The 18840-nt window shown below is 35.2% G+C and overlaps 1 protein-coding gene across 3 annotated transcripts in view; it reads right to left on the bottom strand.

Moving 5' to 3' along the window:
* The window catches only part of gas7b (growth arrest-specific 7b), a 121907-nt gene that overhangs the window by 58786 nt on the left and 44281 nt on the right, over positions 1-18840 (bottom strand). For all 3 annotated transcript variants that reach the window (XM_088599576.1, XM_088599578.1, XM_088599577.1), the window contains exon 2: positions 9797-9917. In XM_088599576.1, the coding sequence (XP_088455702.1) occupies positions 9797-9917 (121 nt within the window). The remainder of the gene's footprint in view (positions 1-9796; positions 9918-18840) is intronic.

An 18840-nucleotide genomic window follows, 5' to 3' on the forward strand; every position in this document is an offset into this window, starting at 1 on the left:
CTTTTGGGAAAAACGTTTCCCTGGAATCGTAGTAAGCGCAATTGAGATGTACAGAATACCCAAATGACTGCATAGAAACAAGTTAAATAGCTCAAATAAGCATTAATGACTGTTACTAAGCAACACGAGAAGTAAGTATAATTTCCCCTTAAAACTCATTAATAGAGCAAAATATGGCAGCTTTTATGGAACTGTGTGTAGACAGTGCTTTTTTAATATGTCCAACACAACTGCTTTTAGTCATGTTAAATGGTAGCCATCGCATAAAAAGAAAACTATGTTTCAATTTAGTTCTCTTTATATCATCTGCATTAATGGATAAAGTCCTTTTCAAGATTAACAAACCTCATGTTTTATTAACAACCATATGAAGCATTTGTCTTTATTCAGTTTCGCCCATGGCTTACCACCTTCTGTTCTCATTTGTACCAATTAGCCAACTATCTATTAAAGGAGCTTAAATGTTGCTTACAGCCTGTTGTTCTAACTGAGATGTGACACAAACATGCAGTGCTATTCAGATAAAATTGTATACCTTCTGATATAACATTGCACAAAATGTTTTTATGTCTCAGTGAACATAAGAAAGTTTGCAAACAAGAGGGAGCAATTCGGCTCATTTCGACCATTTGGTAGAATGTAGTCGATGTACAGTACCATTTCCAAATAGATGCTGATAGACAGTTACCAAATTAAAGCTTAAGTAATGCATAATCTCTGTACTATCTGAGGTACTGTATAAACACATTTAGAAGTTAAACCACAAGGCAGAAAGGGTGTTAAAGTCCTATGTCTAACGAGTTTGTCTACACCAGCATGAAGACAACACAGTATGCAATCTGCTCATTGTTAAGAGTTTAAACAAGCCAGTGAGTCAGGCAATAATGTGCTTGTAAAAGTTTTCAAAGTTAAAATTTCAGTGCCTTGCTACATAAGACAACCCATTTCCAGTAGAGAAGCTTCACGCAAATTATGGTCAGAACAGAATACAAGAGCAAGTTTAAACGTTGCTGGGGAAGGTTGGTAGCGATTTTAGTCTCCATCCACTTGGTCTGCTACCGTTGTTGTTGTTACCCTACGTTTATGAGACATTCTGGTAACTACAGTACATCATTGCTTCAGTTTTGTCTTTTTTGCCCTAATTAGAAACATATTGAAAGTGAAAGTATTAACATTTTCTAGTTTTTCTTTTCAAGGAGATGATGACAGCAACAATAATCAGCAATAAATAATGATCACTATAATGATCAATCCTAGATCACAATGAGCATGTTTTAATATGAACATAGATTTTGAATTTCACCCTGTTTTGTTCTTCACTTCTGTTTTTGTAATACCAAAACACCATAGCAATATTTACTGTATTTATTTACAATTATGATTTTCTAGCTAGCATTAGATCTACCTAAATAACATAATCTACTTTCCTAGGCAGAAAGATATTGTGAAGCTACAAACAGACAATTAAATTAAATTTTAGGAATAAATATTGTGGTTCTGTTTAAGAGTATTAGATATTTCATAATTTTTATCAGCAATTAAGAAATGTGCTTGCTTTTGCAATCAAAATGTGATCATAGTCTATATTATAAGTAGGGTTAAAAAATGATTGGTGAAACAGAAAAAATCAAATCTACTGTGCTTTATGTTGCTATGTAAACCCTTACCATAAATGCGGGGCACATTCATTTATTTTCCCAAATAAAAACTGATTCAGGTGTCACCTAATCTGTAACATGTCCTGGACAGCTATTAAGACAAATATTTTATTTAAATCACAGCAAAAAAATATATACTGTACTATAATGTATGTATGTTTCAATATATACAATGTCATAACACTGAATCCCTCAGTTTTCCCTCATATTTGCTGAAAGGTTCTTGGAGTGAAAGCAATGTGTAATAATGAATTCCTCACAAAGTAATGCTACCTCAAGTACTCTCCAGAGGCATGACCTTTGTGGGTTGATAAACACAAACTAATTTCCAAATAGCAATTAACCTCATCAGAAATGGTTGCCATTCACTCACAGATTCCCATCAGCCTGATCACAGTGTTCAAACAAGCTATAAACTCCTCCAGAGGATTTGGCATCATATCAAGAATCTGTAGGCCACAACAGTGTTTTCTTGGTCACACAGCAAGACAGTAGGCTTATAAGGACCTGCATTATTCTCCAAAGGCATGTCACCACTGCAACAAAGTCAGCACAATTGCTGCTTGTTTTCAAATCTGCATATTGTTCGGATTTGTTTTCCTTTACATGTGTTTAAGGTAAGATGTATACAGTATACATTTTACATAAGGATTCTTGAACAGCACTCAGAATTAATAATTCCTAAATCAATTTCTGACATTCATTCTGAAAAGGCTTGTCAAAGAGTCACTTTACTTTTTTATCATGCTACACACACATTTTCTGAACCCAAAAGTGGAAATGAAAGGCCTAACCAATCTACAATACAGTATGTGGAATCCCTTAATTTCTGTAGTTTTGTAAGCAAGTGAGCATACGTGATTTCACAGTATCCACTAAGGATTTTAACTCTTTTTCAATACAATAAAAACAAAAAAAACATATATATTGAGTCACAGATGCCAAGGTCTTTTTTGACATTTTCAGTCCCCTTGCAGTCCTACAAAAATGTGTCAGTATTATAATAGTATTTCTTAGTTGTTCTTATTTTTAACTACACAGCAGTAAAGTGGTGACCACAAGGGGTTGCTGGCTGCACAAAGTGATTTGCACAGAAGAGAAAAATAAACTAGTCCATGCTATAGCAATTTCTCCTACTTTCAAATCTGCATCTGTATCAGATACAGGAAAATTTCATCTTCCTGGGCATTTGGGATTGCTGCATCTGTTCTGTCAGCACCTCCAGGTGTTTAACTGGTACTGCTGTACACAGTCATACCCGAGCAGGAAGTTTGAGACATAGCAGTGGCATATGTGTGTAATATAAACAGGAACCCTGAAAAGAAACTCACATATTGCCAGACATGGGCAGTATACACCCACGCACATTTGGTAACCATGGCAATTAAACAGTGCAACGGAATAAATAGAAAGTCTTATCAAACTGACCTTTTACACACATAAAATATGTGCTAAATAAAAACAACAGCATTTGAAGATCTTTTTAGCTGAGGGATAGAAATACTTGTAAAAAAAGCCAGACTTTGTTTTTGGAAACGTGGCAGAAGTTTTAAAACACTGTAGTGTTTGTATTTAGATACCATTGACAACAATCTGACCTGCCTATTAGTGGTTTCTCTATTTGGAAGAAATTACTCATCTAAAATACTGGTGCAAGTACAAACCCCAAAATCCACCTTTTCTAAAAGCTTTTTTTCTTAAATGTGGACACCACATGAGATTGGTCAATTCTGTACTCCATACTAACACTTCTATTCAGCATAAAACTTTTATTTTATTTTATTAAGGAGAAACAAATAATAAAGCTGCTTAAAATGTTATTCATCTGAGTCAGATTAGTTAAAGAGTGCAAAACATAACCATGTTTATAGTGTCTCTGATCATATACTGTATGTTACACAATATACTGTACATAAATAAATTTGTTTCAAATTAAAATGGAAAGGTAAAATGCAGTTTTTATAAACAGGAAATTATTTATATAGCAAATTAGTTTCCAAGTCTGAATGATTTACAGTATGTAAATTAAGGTTTGAACGTAAGAGCTCCCGTTGATAGTAATTGACTGACCAACAACAGACTGACCTAATAGAATAGGTCTTGATGAAGTTCACTTCAGGAGTTTGTGAAGGCCAAGACATCTTTGTGATTTTTCCATCAGTCTCTTTACATTCTGAATAGGTTCTCATTACAGTGGTTTTATGCTAGAGGTCCCTGTCATGTTGAAAGATGAATCCCTCCCATACTATACATGTTTTGGAGGCAATGGTCGATCAGAATCTGCTTATATCTGGCCGTCAGGGTACGTTTATTTTAAAATTCTGACACTCCCATGCATCACTGGAGCTACAGTATCATGCACTGACCTCTACATGACTCTGCAGTCTGCATTCCAAAAAAACCCTGCCGATTATTGTAAAGCAGCTCAAATCTGGAAATGCACTTTTTTGCAGGTTTGATCATCTCATCGTTTCAATACCGTTACCTATTACAGTTATTTTTTGGTGTATTGTCACCTCTCAGCAAATGTTTCCAAATAGTTCTGTATCCATTGTGACCAATATGTGCTAAGGTATATATTACAGGCTCATAATGAAATGCTACTTCACTTACTTTTGCAATAAACATCGCTTCTGGGCTTTGAGTTTCATTTCTTGACTATTTTTTGTCAACAGTGAAAGTTTCAGGGTCTTGTGAATAGCACTATGTGAAACAAAGTCTGAGATCATTCAAAAGGATTAGCCTTCTTTAACTAAAACTTTGTTTTATATATGTTTCTTGTGTGTGATTTCACCATGTTCACCCCACAGTTCAAAATCACACCCAAATCATATTACTGCTTATACTTATACAAGCCTTGTGCTAGATAGGAACATTTAGATTGGTTGTCAGGCAACCATGTACATTAATATCAGGATTACAATGCAATATATTTTAAAATATTGGTTATTATTGACAGCTCCTGGATGAAAATGATGCTGGAATTAGTAAGTTTTCTTTTTACAGATCTCTATTAAACTGAACCATCTCTATGGCATAAAGTCAGTAAGAGTATTTTGACTTAGAAAGTTTTTGATTTCTAATTTTGAAATCAGCAAAAAATTCAAAAAAGAGCATTAATGTAAAAGCTCTTGTTTTGAAATCTCAACAGACCAGTTCTAACAAACAAGAGGCCCAGATAATACCAAAAATAAAATACAATCAAAACTATTGCCTTTATTTCCACTTTGCACATGAGAAACTCTGCACTGTACTGTAGACTGTATTTTATTACCAGAACAGATTGAATTCATGGTATGCTTGGTCTGGAACAATGATATTTAGTAAAGTTGTTTCACTGTGACTCTCCTATAGTCATACTATGACCAAGTCTGTGACAGTACACTTTGGAATAAATAAGAATACATGAGAATCAATTTGTAACATGCAATTGGTCTGTTAAAATTCCTCTGAGGACTAGTCTGAAAAATCAAAGGTTGCAAACTAAGGTTAATCTGAAGCAGGCTTAATAAAATATGCGCATCAGATTTAAATTATTATGTTCTTGATTGTGTCCCTACAGGAACATCATGCAAGAAAGAAATTGATACTCCACGTGCATCTTGTTTTCCACCAGGGTAGCAAAAAAGAGGATTTAAGACCAGGGTTTTTCATCATAAATAAAAGAGCCATTACATTACAGACTTACTTTAATATACTGTAATTGGACACAGCCAGGATCCAGACAATTTATTTTTAGAGAATAAGAAATTATAAATTAAATGATAAAAACAATAAAAATTGACTGACAGAAATTCATGAAATTGAGTTAAGATGTATTTTTTTCTCTTCATAATAACTACTTTTACATACTATGAGCAAACAGTTTAATTTAATCCAATAAAGAAGAATGGCAGAAAGTACAAAGCAATGATATAGTTAGAATGTAGGTGGAGTGTCTGTCTGCATTTGGAAATTCCTTTATTACATCATCTAATACAGTGGAACCATATACACTGCTGTGCAAAAAGTCTTAAGACATCTCGACCACAATCTAAAGTTACTTTACAATATTTTATGAGTATCAACAATGTACTCAAAGCCTCATTAATGCTTTCTGTGATTACAACGGTGTTGACTGCTATTAATAGACCTTAGTTTGGGTGAGAAGAAAGTTGGGTTGGGTGAAAGGGTGAGAGTTTGGGTGTTCTCTTTCTTTTTTTCAGCATGGAATAAACTGATTACTTGTTCCTTTGCGGCCTACGCATGCTGACGCAGCTACCCACTTTAATTTACATTGACCAGAATCTTCAAAAACATGTTAACAGCAGCTCTATTTAAGATATTTAAATACTTTGTACATGAGCAGCCAACATAAAGTGTTTTACAGTAGCACCTATTCCATCACCAGACAAATCCAGCTGACTCATTGACAGGTGTAACTCATTATTAAAAATATATTTTTTCTCCCTGCACATTTATTAAGCAAGGACTACTTTTGACACTAGTAATACAGATTTATTGGGATTGTGCTGTAGCACCTACTCAGACAAAAAACTAATTGGTTTAGTGGAAGGTTGATGGATCACATTATGCAGAAGACCCCAGAAGTACAGTGGGTTACAGAAAGGTTAGAAAAGTTTGCTGCGGAGCTAGCTTTTAAGCTACAGTATCATTATATTTTTTTAATCTGAGTGTTTATAGTTGTAATGTTCTAGACAAACAAATTAACTACTCATGAAATATATTTATAATGAAATTAAAATATATAATCAGCATAGAAGATGATTCTTTCATTTTATATTTTCTACATAAAGTAAACTGTGTTATAGTGGAATAGAGAAATTAAGGTTCAAAGTGCAACTTATTCTCCAAGATACCATGTACTGTTTAAATTACAGTAGAATGATAAGATGCTACTCTTCTTTATCTGTCTCCATCACTCGAATATTTCATTATTATTGTATTGTAACTCAAAACTTGGTAGACATTTTCATGTCCTAACTTTCAATCATTTTTGATGCCCTATATATTATGTGTAAATAGCAATTTTAAAGCAATCCCTTAGCATAATGAAAAAGGTCTGCTCTCCTTTGATGCCCTTCAACCTCTGCAGTCATCCAGTTTACAAGCAATACAGTCTTATATCATTACACTGGTCTCTTGGAACTTGAAGAACTGCTGAAAATATGCTATTCATCCTTTAGCATGGTCTTTTCCAAAATAAATCAGATACTGAGAAAGTCAAAGTTGTTTTATGAGGACAGAAATCTCTGGTCTATCCTGGATTCCATAATCCACAAAGATTACAAGCCTCTAGTATCCAAGAGTCACAATCTGTCATGTTCAGATTGCAAGTGTGTATTACAGCAGACAGCTTATTGAATGGAAAGTATACAAAATCATATTTGTCTAATACAGACGGTTGAACACATGCCTGAACAAGAGGAGATAGTGGTACTGAGCTTCAAATCTGTGGAGAGCCAACAGTACCAGGGTGATATATCTGCACTTCACTGTTTCAAGACAGACAATAGCCCTTTGAATAGTTCAAATTTGAACCCAGAAATATATTCCTAATCATTAAAAAAATTGTTTAGGAAAAGGCTGAAAGAAGGGGAAAAATATAAAAAATACTGTTTTTTGTAAAAACTTGTAAAAATGCTGCATCAGTATGTTTCCTATCTTCACATGACAAAAAAGTATATAGCTGTCTTATCTCTTTGAAATGAAAGCAGATTAAAAAAATTAAACCCTTATCTGTTTTTAATTAATTCAGCTAAAATAACATGAAGCATCTTTATACAGGGCACATGGCACTCGTAGACTCTATATTAAATCAACTGAAAATTGTGTTTAATCAAAATGATAAATTTTAAAAGCATTGTACTATTCACATTTGGAAAAACGTACTTGTTTTTTTTCTTATGTTGTGAAAAGATACAGTAAATGCCTTTGTGAAAAACATACTTAATGCATCAGGAGGGTTATAACCAAATGCCTTTATGACAAAAGTAAATAATATTTCAGCAACCAATCACAATTGTTAAATACAGTACCTTATAAGGAACGTTTATAGCTTTAAAAAGAAAAAGTGCCTATTTAAGTATCATTTATCATCATTTCCAGATGCTTTCAAAGTAAAAAATGCTTATGCTAAATGATGTAAATGAAATGACATCATTCATATAATGGTTGTGCTTTTTTACTTTAGCAATAATATTCCATACTGTACATGCATTGCATTGGATAGAACATACAATCGTATAGAACAGATAACATTAAATTACAATCATCTGTCATACTCTGGAATATGCAGAAAATCCCTATAAAATCTCTGTATGACAACTCCTGTGTTTATTTATTTTTTGTGTATGAAAGGTTTTATTCTAAGGTGAATCCTTCCATTACTGTAGAAGGAATGTCATGTGTTGAAATAGATGCAAAACCCAGCTCTCAGAATTCCTGGCTCATAGCTTTTAATATCTTGGATGTTGATGATGCTTTCTGCTACTAAATAGTTTGAGCCTGTAAAAGTATTTTAATGTGATCAGGAGTTTGATCCCCTTAATGGCTATTAAAGTATTATACTTTCAGTCAAATCCACTTTCTTCAGTCAAATCCAGCTTCTTAAATCCACTGCAGTCCATATTTTGTAAACCATATGATACATTGTGAACATAGTGAATATTTATATACCATACACTTATTTATAATTTATATATATCAAACATATGGTGTACAGGAAATGTATTATTACTATGTACAGTATATCTGTTTCAGTTTCCAGGATGTGAGATATATATATTTTTTTTATTTCAACCACATGACAGTGATATCATAGAGCTGGGTCTGTTACTGATAGTAGAATATTGTGTCCTGCATTAACAGCTGTGTAACAAAGCCATCTAGCTCATCTGTTAGTTAGTAACTAACTGATCCAAGGATCTCATCCTGCTGTTATTTGAAAGAAACCAGGATATCAGCTGGGTAGCTTGTTCCATATGCCTACAATGTTTCAAGTTCCTCTTCATATTTAAATACACTTGTACTTTTGTGTTCTGGTTTATATTTCACTGTTTATTCTAAAGAAGTCCACTGGGTTGACTTTGGTAATGCCTTTGAGCATTTTGATTACTTGTATCAGGTGTCTTCAGAAACCTCTGTTCAAGACTTAAAGGGTTCTGCTTCTTCAGCCTATATCACATGGTCTGCATGTATCCAAGAACTTCTTTCTTTTTCTAAATTCATACTGATTAATCCCTAGTATCTGATTCCCATGTAGATACTAGTTTCATTCTACTTATTATCTCCATAAGATTACTTATTACTTATTACATTATATAGTCATACAATATACAGTATCTATATATTTCTATATGGATATAGTCAGATACAGTATTTCAGTCTGTAATTACTTGGTTCAGTTTTGTCTCCCTTTCAATGGCAGAGCACTATATGAGCAATTCTCCAGTCTAATGGTATATACCTGTCTTTTACAACTGTTGGAAGAGTGATTAAGTCAATGATTTCTGGATCATCTTGTTTCCTTGAGTGCAATTGTTAAGATACTGCACTATCGGGCCCTGAAGATGTATTAATTCTGAGTGCTTCTACTACCCGAAATTTCTTCTTCCACACCAATACTATTTAATAGAGAACTTTGTCCTTCTGCTGCTTAGGCCTTTTGTTGACTTCTACCTTAACAAAGACCTATGGTACTGTAAGTTTATTCATTTAGTACATCGGTTACTTCCCTATTGCTAGAATTACTTCTTAGCGTGAACAATTTTCTGTATATTCTGTGCAGTGACAGTGTTAGGGCAGTTTCCCTCTAAAAATAGAACACTCCACCACCTTTTATTTAGATAGACCTAAACACTGGTAAAATGCCCTGGTTAATGTGTTTGCTCATTATTATAATAAAAGGCCATGCTATCTTCCTTCTGTTGTCAATGGAAAGTGATTTTCATCTTTATAAGTATATGAAGAGTGAAAAAAACACCATATAGTAGGTCAGAAGCAGTGATAAGGCCCAGAACACATCAACAAGGCCCTTATCAGTGGTGCCTTTACAGTATTGTAAACATTTTCCCTCTGTCACCAACACAAAACTGACAGGTTGGGTTGGTGAAGCTCTTGCAGTAACACCCACTTACCATTGGTTAATGTGTTGACATAGTACCTGCGGCCTTGTGGCGACATGTAGCACTTCCACCCCTGAGGAAGTGGGCCGCTGCTGAGCTCATCTCCAGACATGGGATTTACAGACACCGGCTTCTGTAAAAAAGAAGACATACTGTTGTAAGAGTGACAAATATTTTGCCTTTGTATGCCTTTCAGTGATCTCACAGACACTAATTATCACTAATCCTGGACTATTAAGGGTTGTCTAGGCATGTAAATCTAAGAGTATTGGTAATCTCAGTTTGTGAAATTACCACCTTGGGTGAGGAGAAGAAAAATAATTTTTGAAATGGCATGTTTTATTTGAGCTTTTTCTGCAAATCTACTGAGCAGCTGGGCATATAAAGTATAAAATATAAATCCTAAAATAAAATTAGTGTTGAGAGGTTACAAATGCCAAAACGGTTAGCTTTGTGTACAAACACTTTCAAGATGTCATTTAAACTAATTTAAACGAATAATCAAACTATTAAGGTTTCCATTTGCTCAATCTTTTGTACTACAGGGTTTCGAAAGAGTTCCATTGCTGACTTCAATACAGTAGTGATCAGGTTTAAATTACAATTTAATTACAAGTTCCACTGAGCTTTATCTTAGAGGATACTTTGAACATCAGTATTTTTAAGCAACCATTGCAAGAGTACCCTTTGCTGCTTGAGGATAAGAAGCTTAATTTATTAAGCACACTACTAAATGCTCTTATTAAAGCATTCTATGTTAATTTCTTAAAAACTATGTTGATTTCTTAAGAACAGCGGTACATCACAAACTGCTCTGACTCCTGATAGTGTCCTGATATTTCAATGTACAGTAAATTTCAGCTTTGCACATGTTACCATATCTTCCTCTTCACTGTCTCTTTAAATAAAGAATGTCTTGAACTTTATTAATCTGGTAAATATTGGTCACCAACTGAAAATGTTTGTTTGACATTTTTATATTAAGTTAGCACAAGACTGACAAATGAGATGAAAGCAGTAATTTTATGCACCAAAAACACAGAGGTAAATTTTAACTAGGAGCCTATGCTGGAAGCCTAGGGTGCAAGGTAGGACTACACCCTGTAGGGTGCACCAGTCCATCGTAGGATACACACATAAGCCACATATGCCAGCAGCCATATCACTCTGCAACTCACAACTGGCAACCCACTGAAGCTAAGCAGGTGTGAGCCTGGTCAGTACCTGGATGGGAGACCTCCTGGGAAAAGCTTAGGTTGCTGCTGGAAGAGGTGTTAGTGGGGCCAGCAGGGGGCGCTCACCCTCTGGTCCATGTGGGTCCTAATGCCCCAGTATAGTGACCGGGACACTATACTGTAAACAGGCACCGTCCTTCAGATGAGATGTAAAACCGAGGTCCTGACTCTCAGAGGCCATTAAAAATCCCAGGGCGCTTCTCTAAAAGAGTAGGAATGTAACCCCCGCATCCTGGCCAAATTATCCATTGGCCCTTACCTAATTATCCCCATCTATGAATTGGCTTCATTACTCTGCTCTCCTGATGTGTGGTGAGTTTACTGGCTGCTGTTACATCATCCAGGTGGATGCTGCACATTTGTGGTGTAGCAGGGGAGTCCCCATTACCTGTAAAGCACTTTGAGTGGAGTGTCCAGAAATATAAGTGTAAGCAATTAAATTAATTAATTAATAAGCACACAGGGGTAATTTAGAGACACCAATTAACAAAGCCTGCCAGTCGAAAGAAACTGGAGCAAAACTAGGCCTCCCATATGAAAAAACATGAAAATTCCTCATAGAAGTTGAACCCAAGAGCTGTGACGTAGCAGCATGAACAACCACACCATTGTGCCACTAATTATGTTTCTATGATTTTTAACCTAATTTATAAATCTGTGTTTAAGCAGAAGGAGGAAGACCAATACTGTATGTCTATGATTATTTCTATACTTATCAAATATCGTTTGGCACTAGCCCATAATGTTTTCTATTTTTCTTTAAGAGGACAGCTTCAGATATTTCATACGCAATGTAATTTATTGCATTTACCAGCTGGGATCACTTTCCTTAAGTATGGAACTTCACATGCTCTCTGTGGTTTAAGGTTATTACTTAATAACATTCTCATAATTCACCAAAAGAGACAAGTGTACTCATGCAGTTTGGGGTCTTTCCACATGCTCTTTGATCAGAATGCTGCCTTAGCTTCTTCGTTGTTTTTCTTCTTCCACAAAGGTTTTTGATTCAGTCTGGATCATTGTGGGGACGGAGTACAGTCAGGATATGTGAAGTGCCCAGTTTTAACTTTTCTGAACATTCGGTTCTCATTTAGTCGAAGGCTCGGCTGCACACACAGAATCAGTGAAAAAGTGCAGCTGCTGCTGGAGGAGACAGGGCAGTGTCCCGGCTGCCTGCTCCTCCCAGCCCCCATCTGTCAGGTCAATTCAGTGCTTCAGCAGCTGACTTGCACTGCATTATTGAGAACCAGAGAAAGATCAAGGTCTGCCTTTCTCCCTGCGACTAAACACTCTCCACATAGCCGCCTGTCCACGTCAGACTGTGTAATGCACCACATCCCCTGGAAAGCACAAGGAATCTCAAAATTCAACACTGGAAACAAACCAGTCATTATTTACACCCCAACAGCACCATAACACATTTATAATTATAAAAAACAGAATAAGAAATAGATACCTTGTGAAGTACATAATACTACAGTATTTGTGTGTTTAATAATTAAAACCTAGATCTTTAATGAATTGTTCTGGGAATTTTTTTTTGATGAGCTGTGTGGTACTGTATTTTCAGAGCAACTTCTCTTATCCACGTCTATTGTCAGAATGCTAGTCTACAGAACTATTTATGTAAGTTGAACAAATATCCACTGCAGGTAATTACATATTTTTTTCAGCCAAATCATTGTATTTCCCTGTCCTCTAATTGATGATAACAATGATATCTTATTTTTTTTTCATAGGTTACTCAAAGTTTTCCATTCAATTTATGATGTTGTATTATCATAGATTGTGTTAAACTGAAGTATTGTGTTATAATTTGAAAGAAACAATGACTGCATTAATGCAAGTGTCTCAGCTTACAGCGCATATACCATAAAACTAAAGAAGTAGATCTTTCAATAAGATTGAGAGCATACAGTGTTTGGTGGCAGGCAGGCTTATTAAAGGGTAGTTTACTCCGTAGGCAACTGAACTGAATATGCAATTGCTTATATTCTGAATTGCCAATAATGTTCATTTCATGCCCACACCTTGTGAATCCTCCATTTGTAAATGTACCCCCAAACCACAAGGGGTGAATGTTGACCTGTGCATGCACTCCTCTGACATACTGTACACTACAAGCTCCTCAGTGCATTACAGGAGAGTTACTACCGTTTGGAGAAGTGGTGTTTCTCACACAGACATAACCTTCTGCAAGTCTAAAGGCTTCTACAGGTTCCTGGCAGGTTCCAGGAGTTGCTGTTACAAGGCAAGCCAAGTAAATTCCAGACATCGTAAGGCCACCCTACCCGGCAGCACTTGGACAGCTGTATGGAAACCCTAGTTATAGCTGGCTGATGACATAGACCCATCTCAAACCAGTGACATCTAGTCTACGAGGCTTACTGGCACTCTAAGTGAGTGCTTTTACTGGTTTGTAGGGCCTGGGAGCCCCATGACTGCCCTTACAAAACTGCATATCACAGCTATCACATAGTCACATAGTACAGTACGTCTTACTTAATCACACATATGATTGAAAATAGAGGATATACTGTAAGAAACCTCATAAACATTTACTGACCTTTTCTGGATAGTAAATCGTGTTTGAACAGTAAATAGAAAACCACATTTACAAGATTGAATGTCAAAATATTTTTCTTTTTTTTCTATTTTTCAGGAAATATCTGTGAAAGCTGAGCAATGGCTGGTCCTTTTGTTTAGTGTACTGTATGACATTAAAGGGATCGCTTACTCTCTTACTTGAAATGTGAGAGAGTTCAAGACTCATGTCAGATAGTAACAGACTTTTGTACTTACTCTAACAATGTGGAAATATGACAATAGAACTCAGTTTGTATTTTTCTGAACTTGTTCACTTGATTTTATAATCATGTCTTCCTCAAAAACAATCAGGCTGATGTTTCTTTGTCACAACGTGTGTCCTTACTTTTTGTATGCATGTGCACACTTTGCACATCTATTCTTTGGAAATTAACATTTGATTTATGTTAATGAAGATGCTATGAATAAAACTGATAATGTTCTCCAATGATGAATACTGCTATCTCAAGAGAAGCTTAGGTTACCACAAATATCAATAGAAAGAAAACAGTACAGAAGTTCAACATTCAGATTTTTACTTAAACGTTTAATAATAAGAGGCTGTTAGATTGACAAATTCAACATAGGATTCACCAGCTCTCTGCTGTTAATATAACTAGAACATTCATCTTTTCACTAACAGAAAATCACTTAATACTGGTAAGGGTCACAGCAACCCAGAGCCCATCCCTGAAGGACAGGACTGAAGGTGGGACCACACCCTGGAATGTGACTGCTACACACAAGCACACTGGACCTCCACAACATCACCACTTCATTCCAAAACCCTTATCATATTGTCATGTTCACATCCTTAGAAACTTGAAAATGACAGGAGTATCATTATACTGTACATACTGTACCATGCTTCTTTACATAGACAGAGAAGATAGCTGACAGTGAATTTATTTCTAATCTGAGAAGAATTAAAGATTATTATCCTGAAATACTGTTAATGATTAGGCCATGAAAAGAATGATTAATCCATATGAAGGAGCATTTAAAGTCTCTGTGCACTTAAGTAGAATTAAACAGGAACCCCTGAGATAAAAGGCTTGCCTTTAACTGTTTATACTTGTTTTGTGTTTGTTTGTAGAATGCACTATGAAAATAACTTCCATTGTCCTGAAAAAAAGAAAATCTTAACTTTTTGTGAAATATTTAGAAAGGCCATGTCCCATGCATTGTATGAAAATTCAGTCGCATTTATACTTGATTCTTAGCTCAAGTTAAAAAAGCACCTGATTAAAAAATACCAGTTTACAAAGGCAAAAACTGTGTTCAGAAACATCCAATTGTCTACAGTATATGTCAGAAATGTTTTGACATTCTCGTGTGTCAAGCAAACAAATGCATACTTCGTTGGTTTTAATCACACACCCACACACAGCATAAGCCACTGAGCAGACAGCTACCCCAAAAATGAGCAAAGACTGGACTGAAGAATTCCTTATCTCTAACTCTTTTATCTGGCAGATTAAAAAAGGAATCTGCCATAACACAATCCAAACCAGACATCACCTCCTTCCTTTTCATTTGTGCTCAGAAGGCCCATATTTGATGAGTTATCTTGAGTACAGACGGTATTGTAGTTAAGACTTCAGGTTATAATTACTCTCAATCCTTTAATTGCTGTAATGTGTTACTGAAGGAGACCAGCACATACTGTTTGCAGGAATAAGCCACAAATTGCCTAGAAACAAGAAAAAACTCCAACTTGCTTTTAACATCTGTAATTAGTTTGAGCATCGTTTCCAATCCCACTTCCTTTGCTGTCCTCACGTACCACACAATGGAGGCAGAACAGTCATTTTCCATTTTCCATCCACCTTTTTGTTCTTATGCAGACATGTTTCAGACATACCAAATAGGTGGGAAGGTTTAAAGCCACAGTAGAAACAATGCTTTCAGGTGGAATGCTGCAATAACCCTCTCATCCATGATTTCAAACAGCTGAATTACAGCCACTCTTTGACACAAACTATTAAGTACATCATCTATAATAAGATTAAGAACCACTGCAGATTTGTTTGTTTGATTTGTACCTTTACAAATGTCTAGTATCAATATACTGTACTGTACAATATGTAGCCAAAATAAAAAAGCCACAGGGATTGAAGCAATTACAGAACTAATCCTATAACATATAATTATGGGAACTGAAGTCTGAACATTGCTGGAAATCACGGTTTTTTAATAGCGTGAAGGAAGAGAAAATGACCTACTGAACATCAGGCCATGATGCTGTTTGTATTATTTTGATTATGTATTTGCTTAGCAGCTGCCCTTATCTGTTGGATTTTAAGAGTCAACTGAGCTGACAATTCTGGAGAAAATTGTGCCTGAATTCTTTCGAGCTGTAAGAAATGAAACTGTGGAAAACACACATTGTTAATAGATACAAGTAATAGGTTTATTCCATGCTGAAAAAAAGAAGAAAGAAAACACAACGTTTCAGCTGTGGAGCCTTCTTCAGGTGCTGACACCTGAAGAAGGCTCCACTGCCGAAACGTTGTGTTTTCTTTCTTCTTTTTTTCAGCATGGAATAAACCTATTACTTGTTCCTTTGCAGCCTACCCATGCTGATGCAGCTACCCACCTGAACTACTACTTGTTAATAGTCACACATGACTTTTATTTTTATAAAGGTATATATATATTTAAAATTGTAATAAATGTATATCCTATTTAAATAACTTTTCTAATAATTAACATACCATAACTAAAGAACCTAGACTATAAATATTCCAAAATAATTTTAAGGAGATAATGGCTTGCAAAAAATTAATTTTAAACAAAAAAAATTATAAATGCATTGTTGACTTATTACTCACACCCATAGTGGCACAATTAAATTAATAATAGATTCTTGGAGCATGATCTTAGTGGCAGTCAGAATCAAAGCATTTGGCTCTATTTTCACCTCAGGTTCATGCTTTCTTACATCACAGACATATTTCATAAGAAAGAACACAAGAGAATTGCACATGAGTAAAGGCTATGCCGCCCTCCTCACAATCCAGTTATTAATTTCTTATTTCTCTGAGATTTAGTGCGTCTTTTCTTGAAGGGTCTCAAGGATCTGCATCACCAACAGTAGCTTATTTCAGACACCCACAATTCACTACGGAAAAAATCCTTATTTTCAGTCCTTAAACCAAGTCTTTTTACTTGTGTCTTGTATACCTGCCAGTATAATACATTCCAGGAGATTAAATAATTGCATCAAGTCCCCTCATAGACATCTCAATTCAAGACAAAAGGAGTAAAGTTTCTTTCATAATTCAAAAAGGAATTTAACATTGCCATTGTTCCACAAACTCATTCCATAACAACAAAGTCAATTTTTGTAAAACAGAAACCAACTTGTTTGGAGTACTGTAAATGAGGCTTCCCAGTATATTTTACCTTAACATCCATCCATCCATTTTCTTACCACTTTATCCAATACAGTGGAATGGAGGAGCCGGAGCCTATCCTGGCAAGCAATGGGCACGACAGTGAGATACACCAGTCCATTGCAGGGCACACACACATTCACATTCACACCACGGACAGTTTTCCCAGAAGCCAGTTAGCCTACTGGTATGTCTTTGAACTCTGGAGTAAACCCATGCAAACATGGGAAGAACTCACAGTCTCTGTCAATATAACATAACCTAACCCCATTTAATTTTATATTTACATGTTGTTAGCCAAACTAAATTAATTTCATAAAGTATATATCATAAAATCAGTTTTAGAACATTCAAAGCACTGATTTTCTTAAATGCAGCCATGGTATGGTAAAATATTTCAAGACCAGTAACCCTAGAGTTTAGTTCATTTCATATAATTCTTTCTGATTCATTTGTATCTTTATGTAGCCATGACAAGTACATCTGGAAATTTCTAATCTGCACTGAGTGTACTGTACAACAATGCTAGACTGTTAAATTACGGGTTATGATGCAAGACTCATTGTTAAAAGACTCAGCATCTATTCTCTGAAATTTGAAAAGATGTTATAAAGAATAGCAGAGCATAGCACCTTTTCTTTCTAATGTCGCACTGGGGGTGGAGAATGGGAGTTGGTAGAAATGGAAAGATTGTGTAAGTGAAGTTTTGACAATTCATATTGGTGCTCATATATTTATATTGAGCAAAGCTGACCTTTTCCATAATGTGATATGACACAGAAATACTTTTTTTTCTGGATTAATAAATGAAAAATACATAAAATATGATAACAAAAAGTATTTTTTTTATAATCCCAAAGAAATAGAATGATCTTGCTTTACAGTATATACTGCATATACAAGCTTGACCATATCTCCCAGATATTTTTAGATAAACTGTCAGTTAGGCCTCTGTTAGGATATTTTCAGGAAGAAATCTTGCTGAATCAGAAATCAAGCTTATGAATGGCATTTTAAGAGCCTAGGCTTAGCAGGTTTAGAGCTTAGATTAGCAGGCTACAAAAAGATTACTTAATTGCCAAAATAAGAGGAACCCCCTGTTATGGGGCATCAACAAAGGGCATTTGAACAGGACGTGGCATAGTACAAAATATTTTAAAATAAACACAGCTCAACTCCATCTGATTCATCCAGCAAATTACCACACTTGAAGGTTTTGATGAGGGTAATGGTGTACAAGAGACTGTTTCATTTGATTTCTAGAGGATTGCAATCTGAGGATTGTTTCAGTTAGGGAAAGTGACAGACATCTTTCTTATCCTCAACAAGTCAGCTATGCATAATCTCTGACTGAGGGTCTATTTATTTGACTGGTAGTCTGTAATATTTTGACCAATGATATTGTGGTCTTCTACATTCTTTATAAGATTAAGAGTATATAATGTCTTGGAGAAAATGGATAAGAATGTCACTATTTGTTGGTTTGATAAAAGGAACGATGTTATATATGGAAATGTTCAGAAATCAGTTTACAATTTCAATTTCAGTGTCACAGACAGACCAAAAAAATGACCTTCATATTGAACATAGTCATTGTCAAAAAAAGCAGTTTCAAGTTCAGTACATCAAGCGGTGATTTATTTGTAATTTGGTAGATTACACAATATTACAAAATATTGTGATGTTTTTATAAGAAAAGACCATGCTTCAGTGCAATATTTAAGTGATGAAAATTGTAACATTAAACATTTTGTGCCAGCAAGTCCTCATATGTACTTTTTAATAATATACATAGCCAGATGGTTGTATTTTTTTAATTCCTTCGACAGTTTAATTT

The sequence above is a fragment of the Lepisosteus platostomus genome, chromosome 11 (genome assembly GCF_059453375.1).
Source record: "Lepisosteus platostomus isolate fLepPlt1 chromosome 11, fLepPlt1.hap1, whole genome shotgun sequence".
In the NCBI taxonomy this organism is placed as follows: Eukaryota; Metazoa; Chordata; class Actinopteri; order Semionotiformes; family Lepisosteidae; genus Lepisosteus; species Lepisosteus platostomus.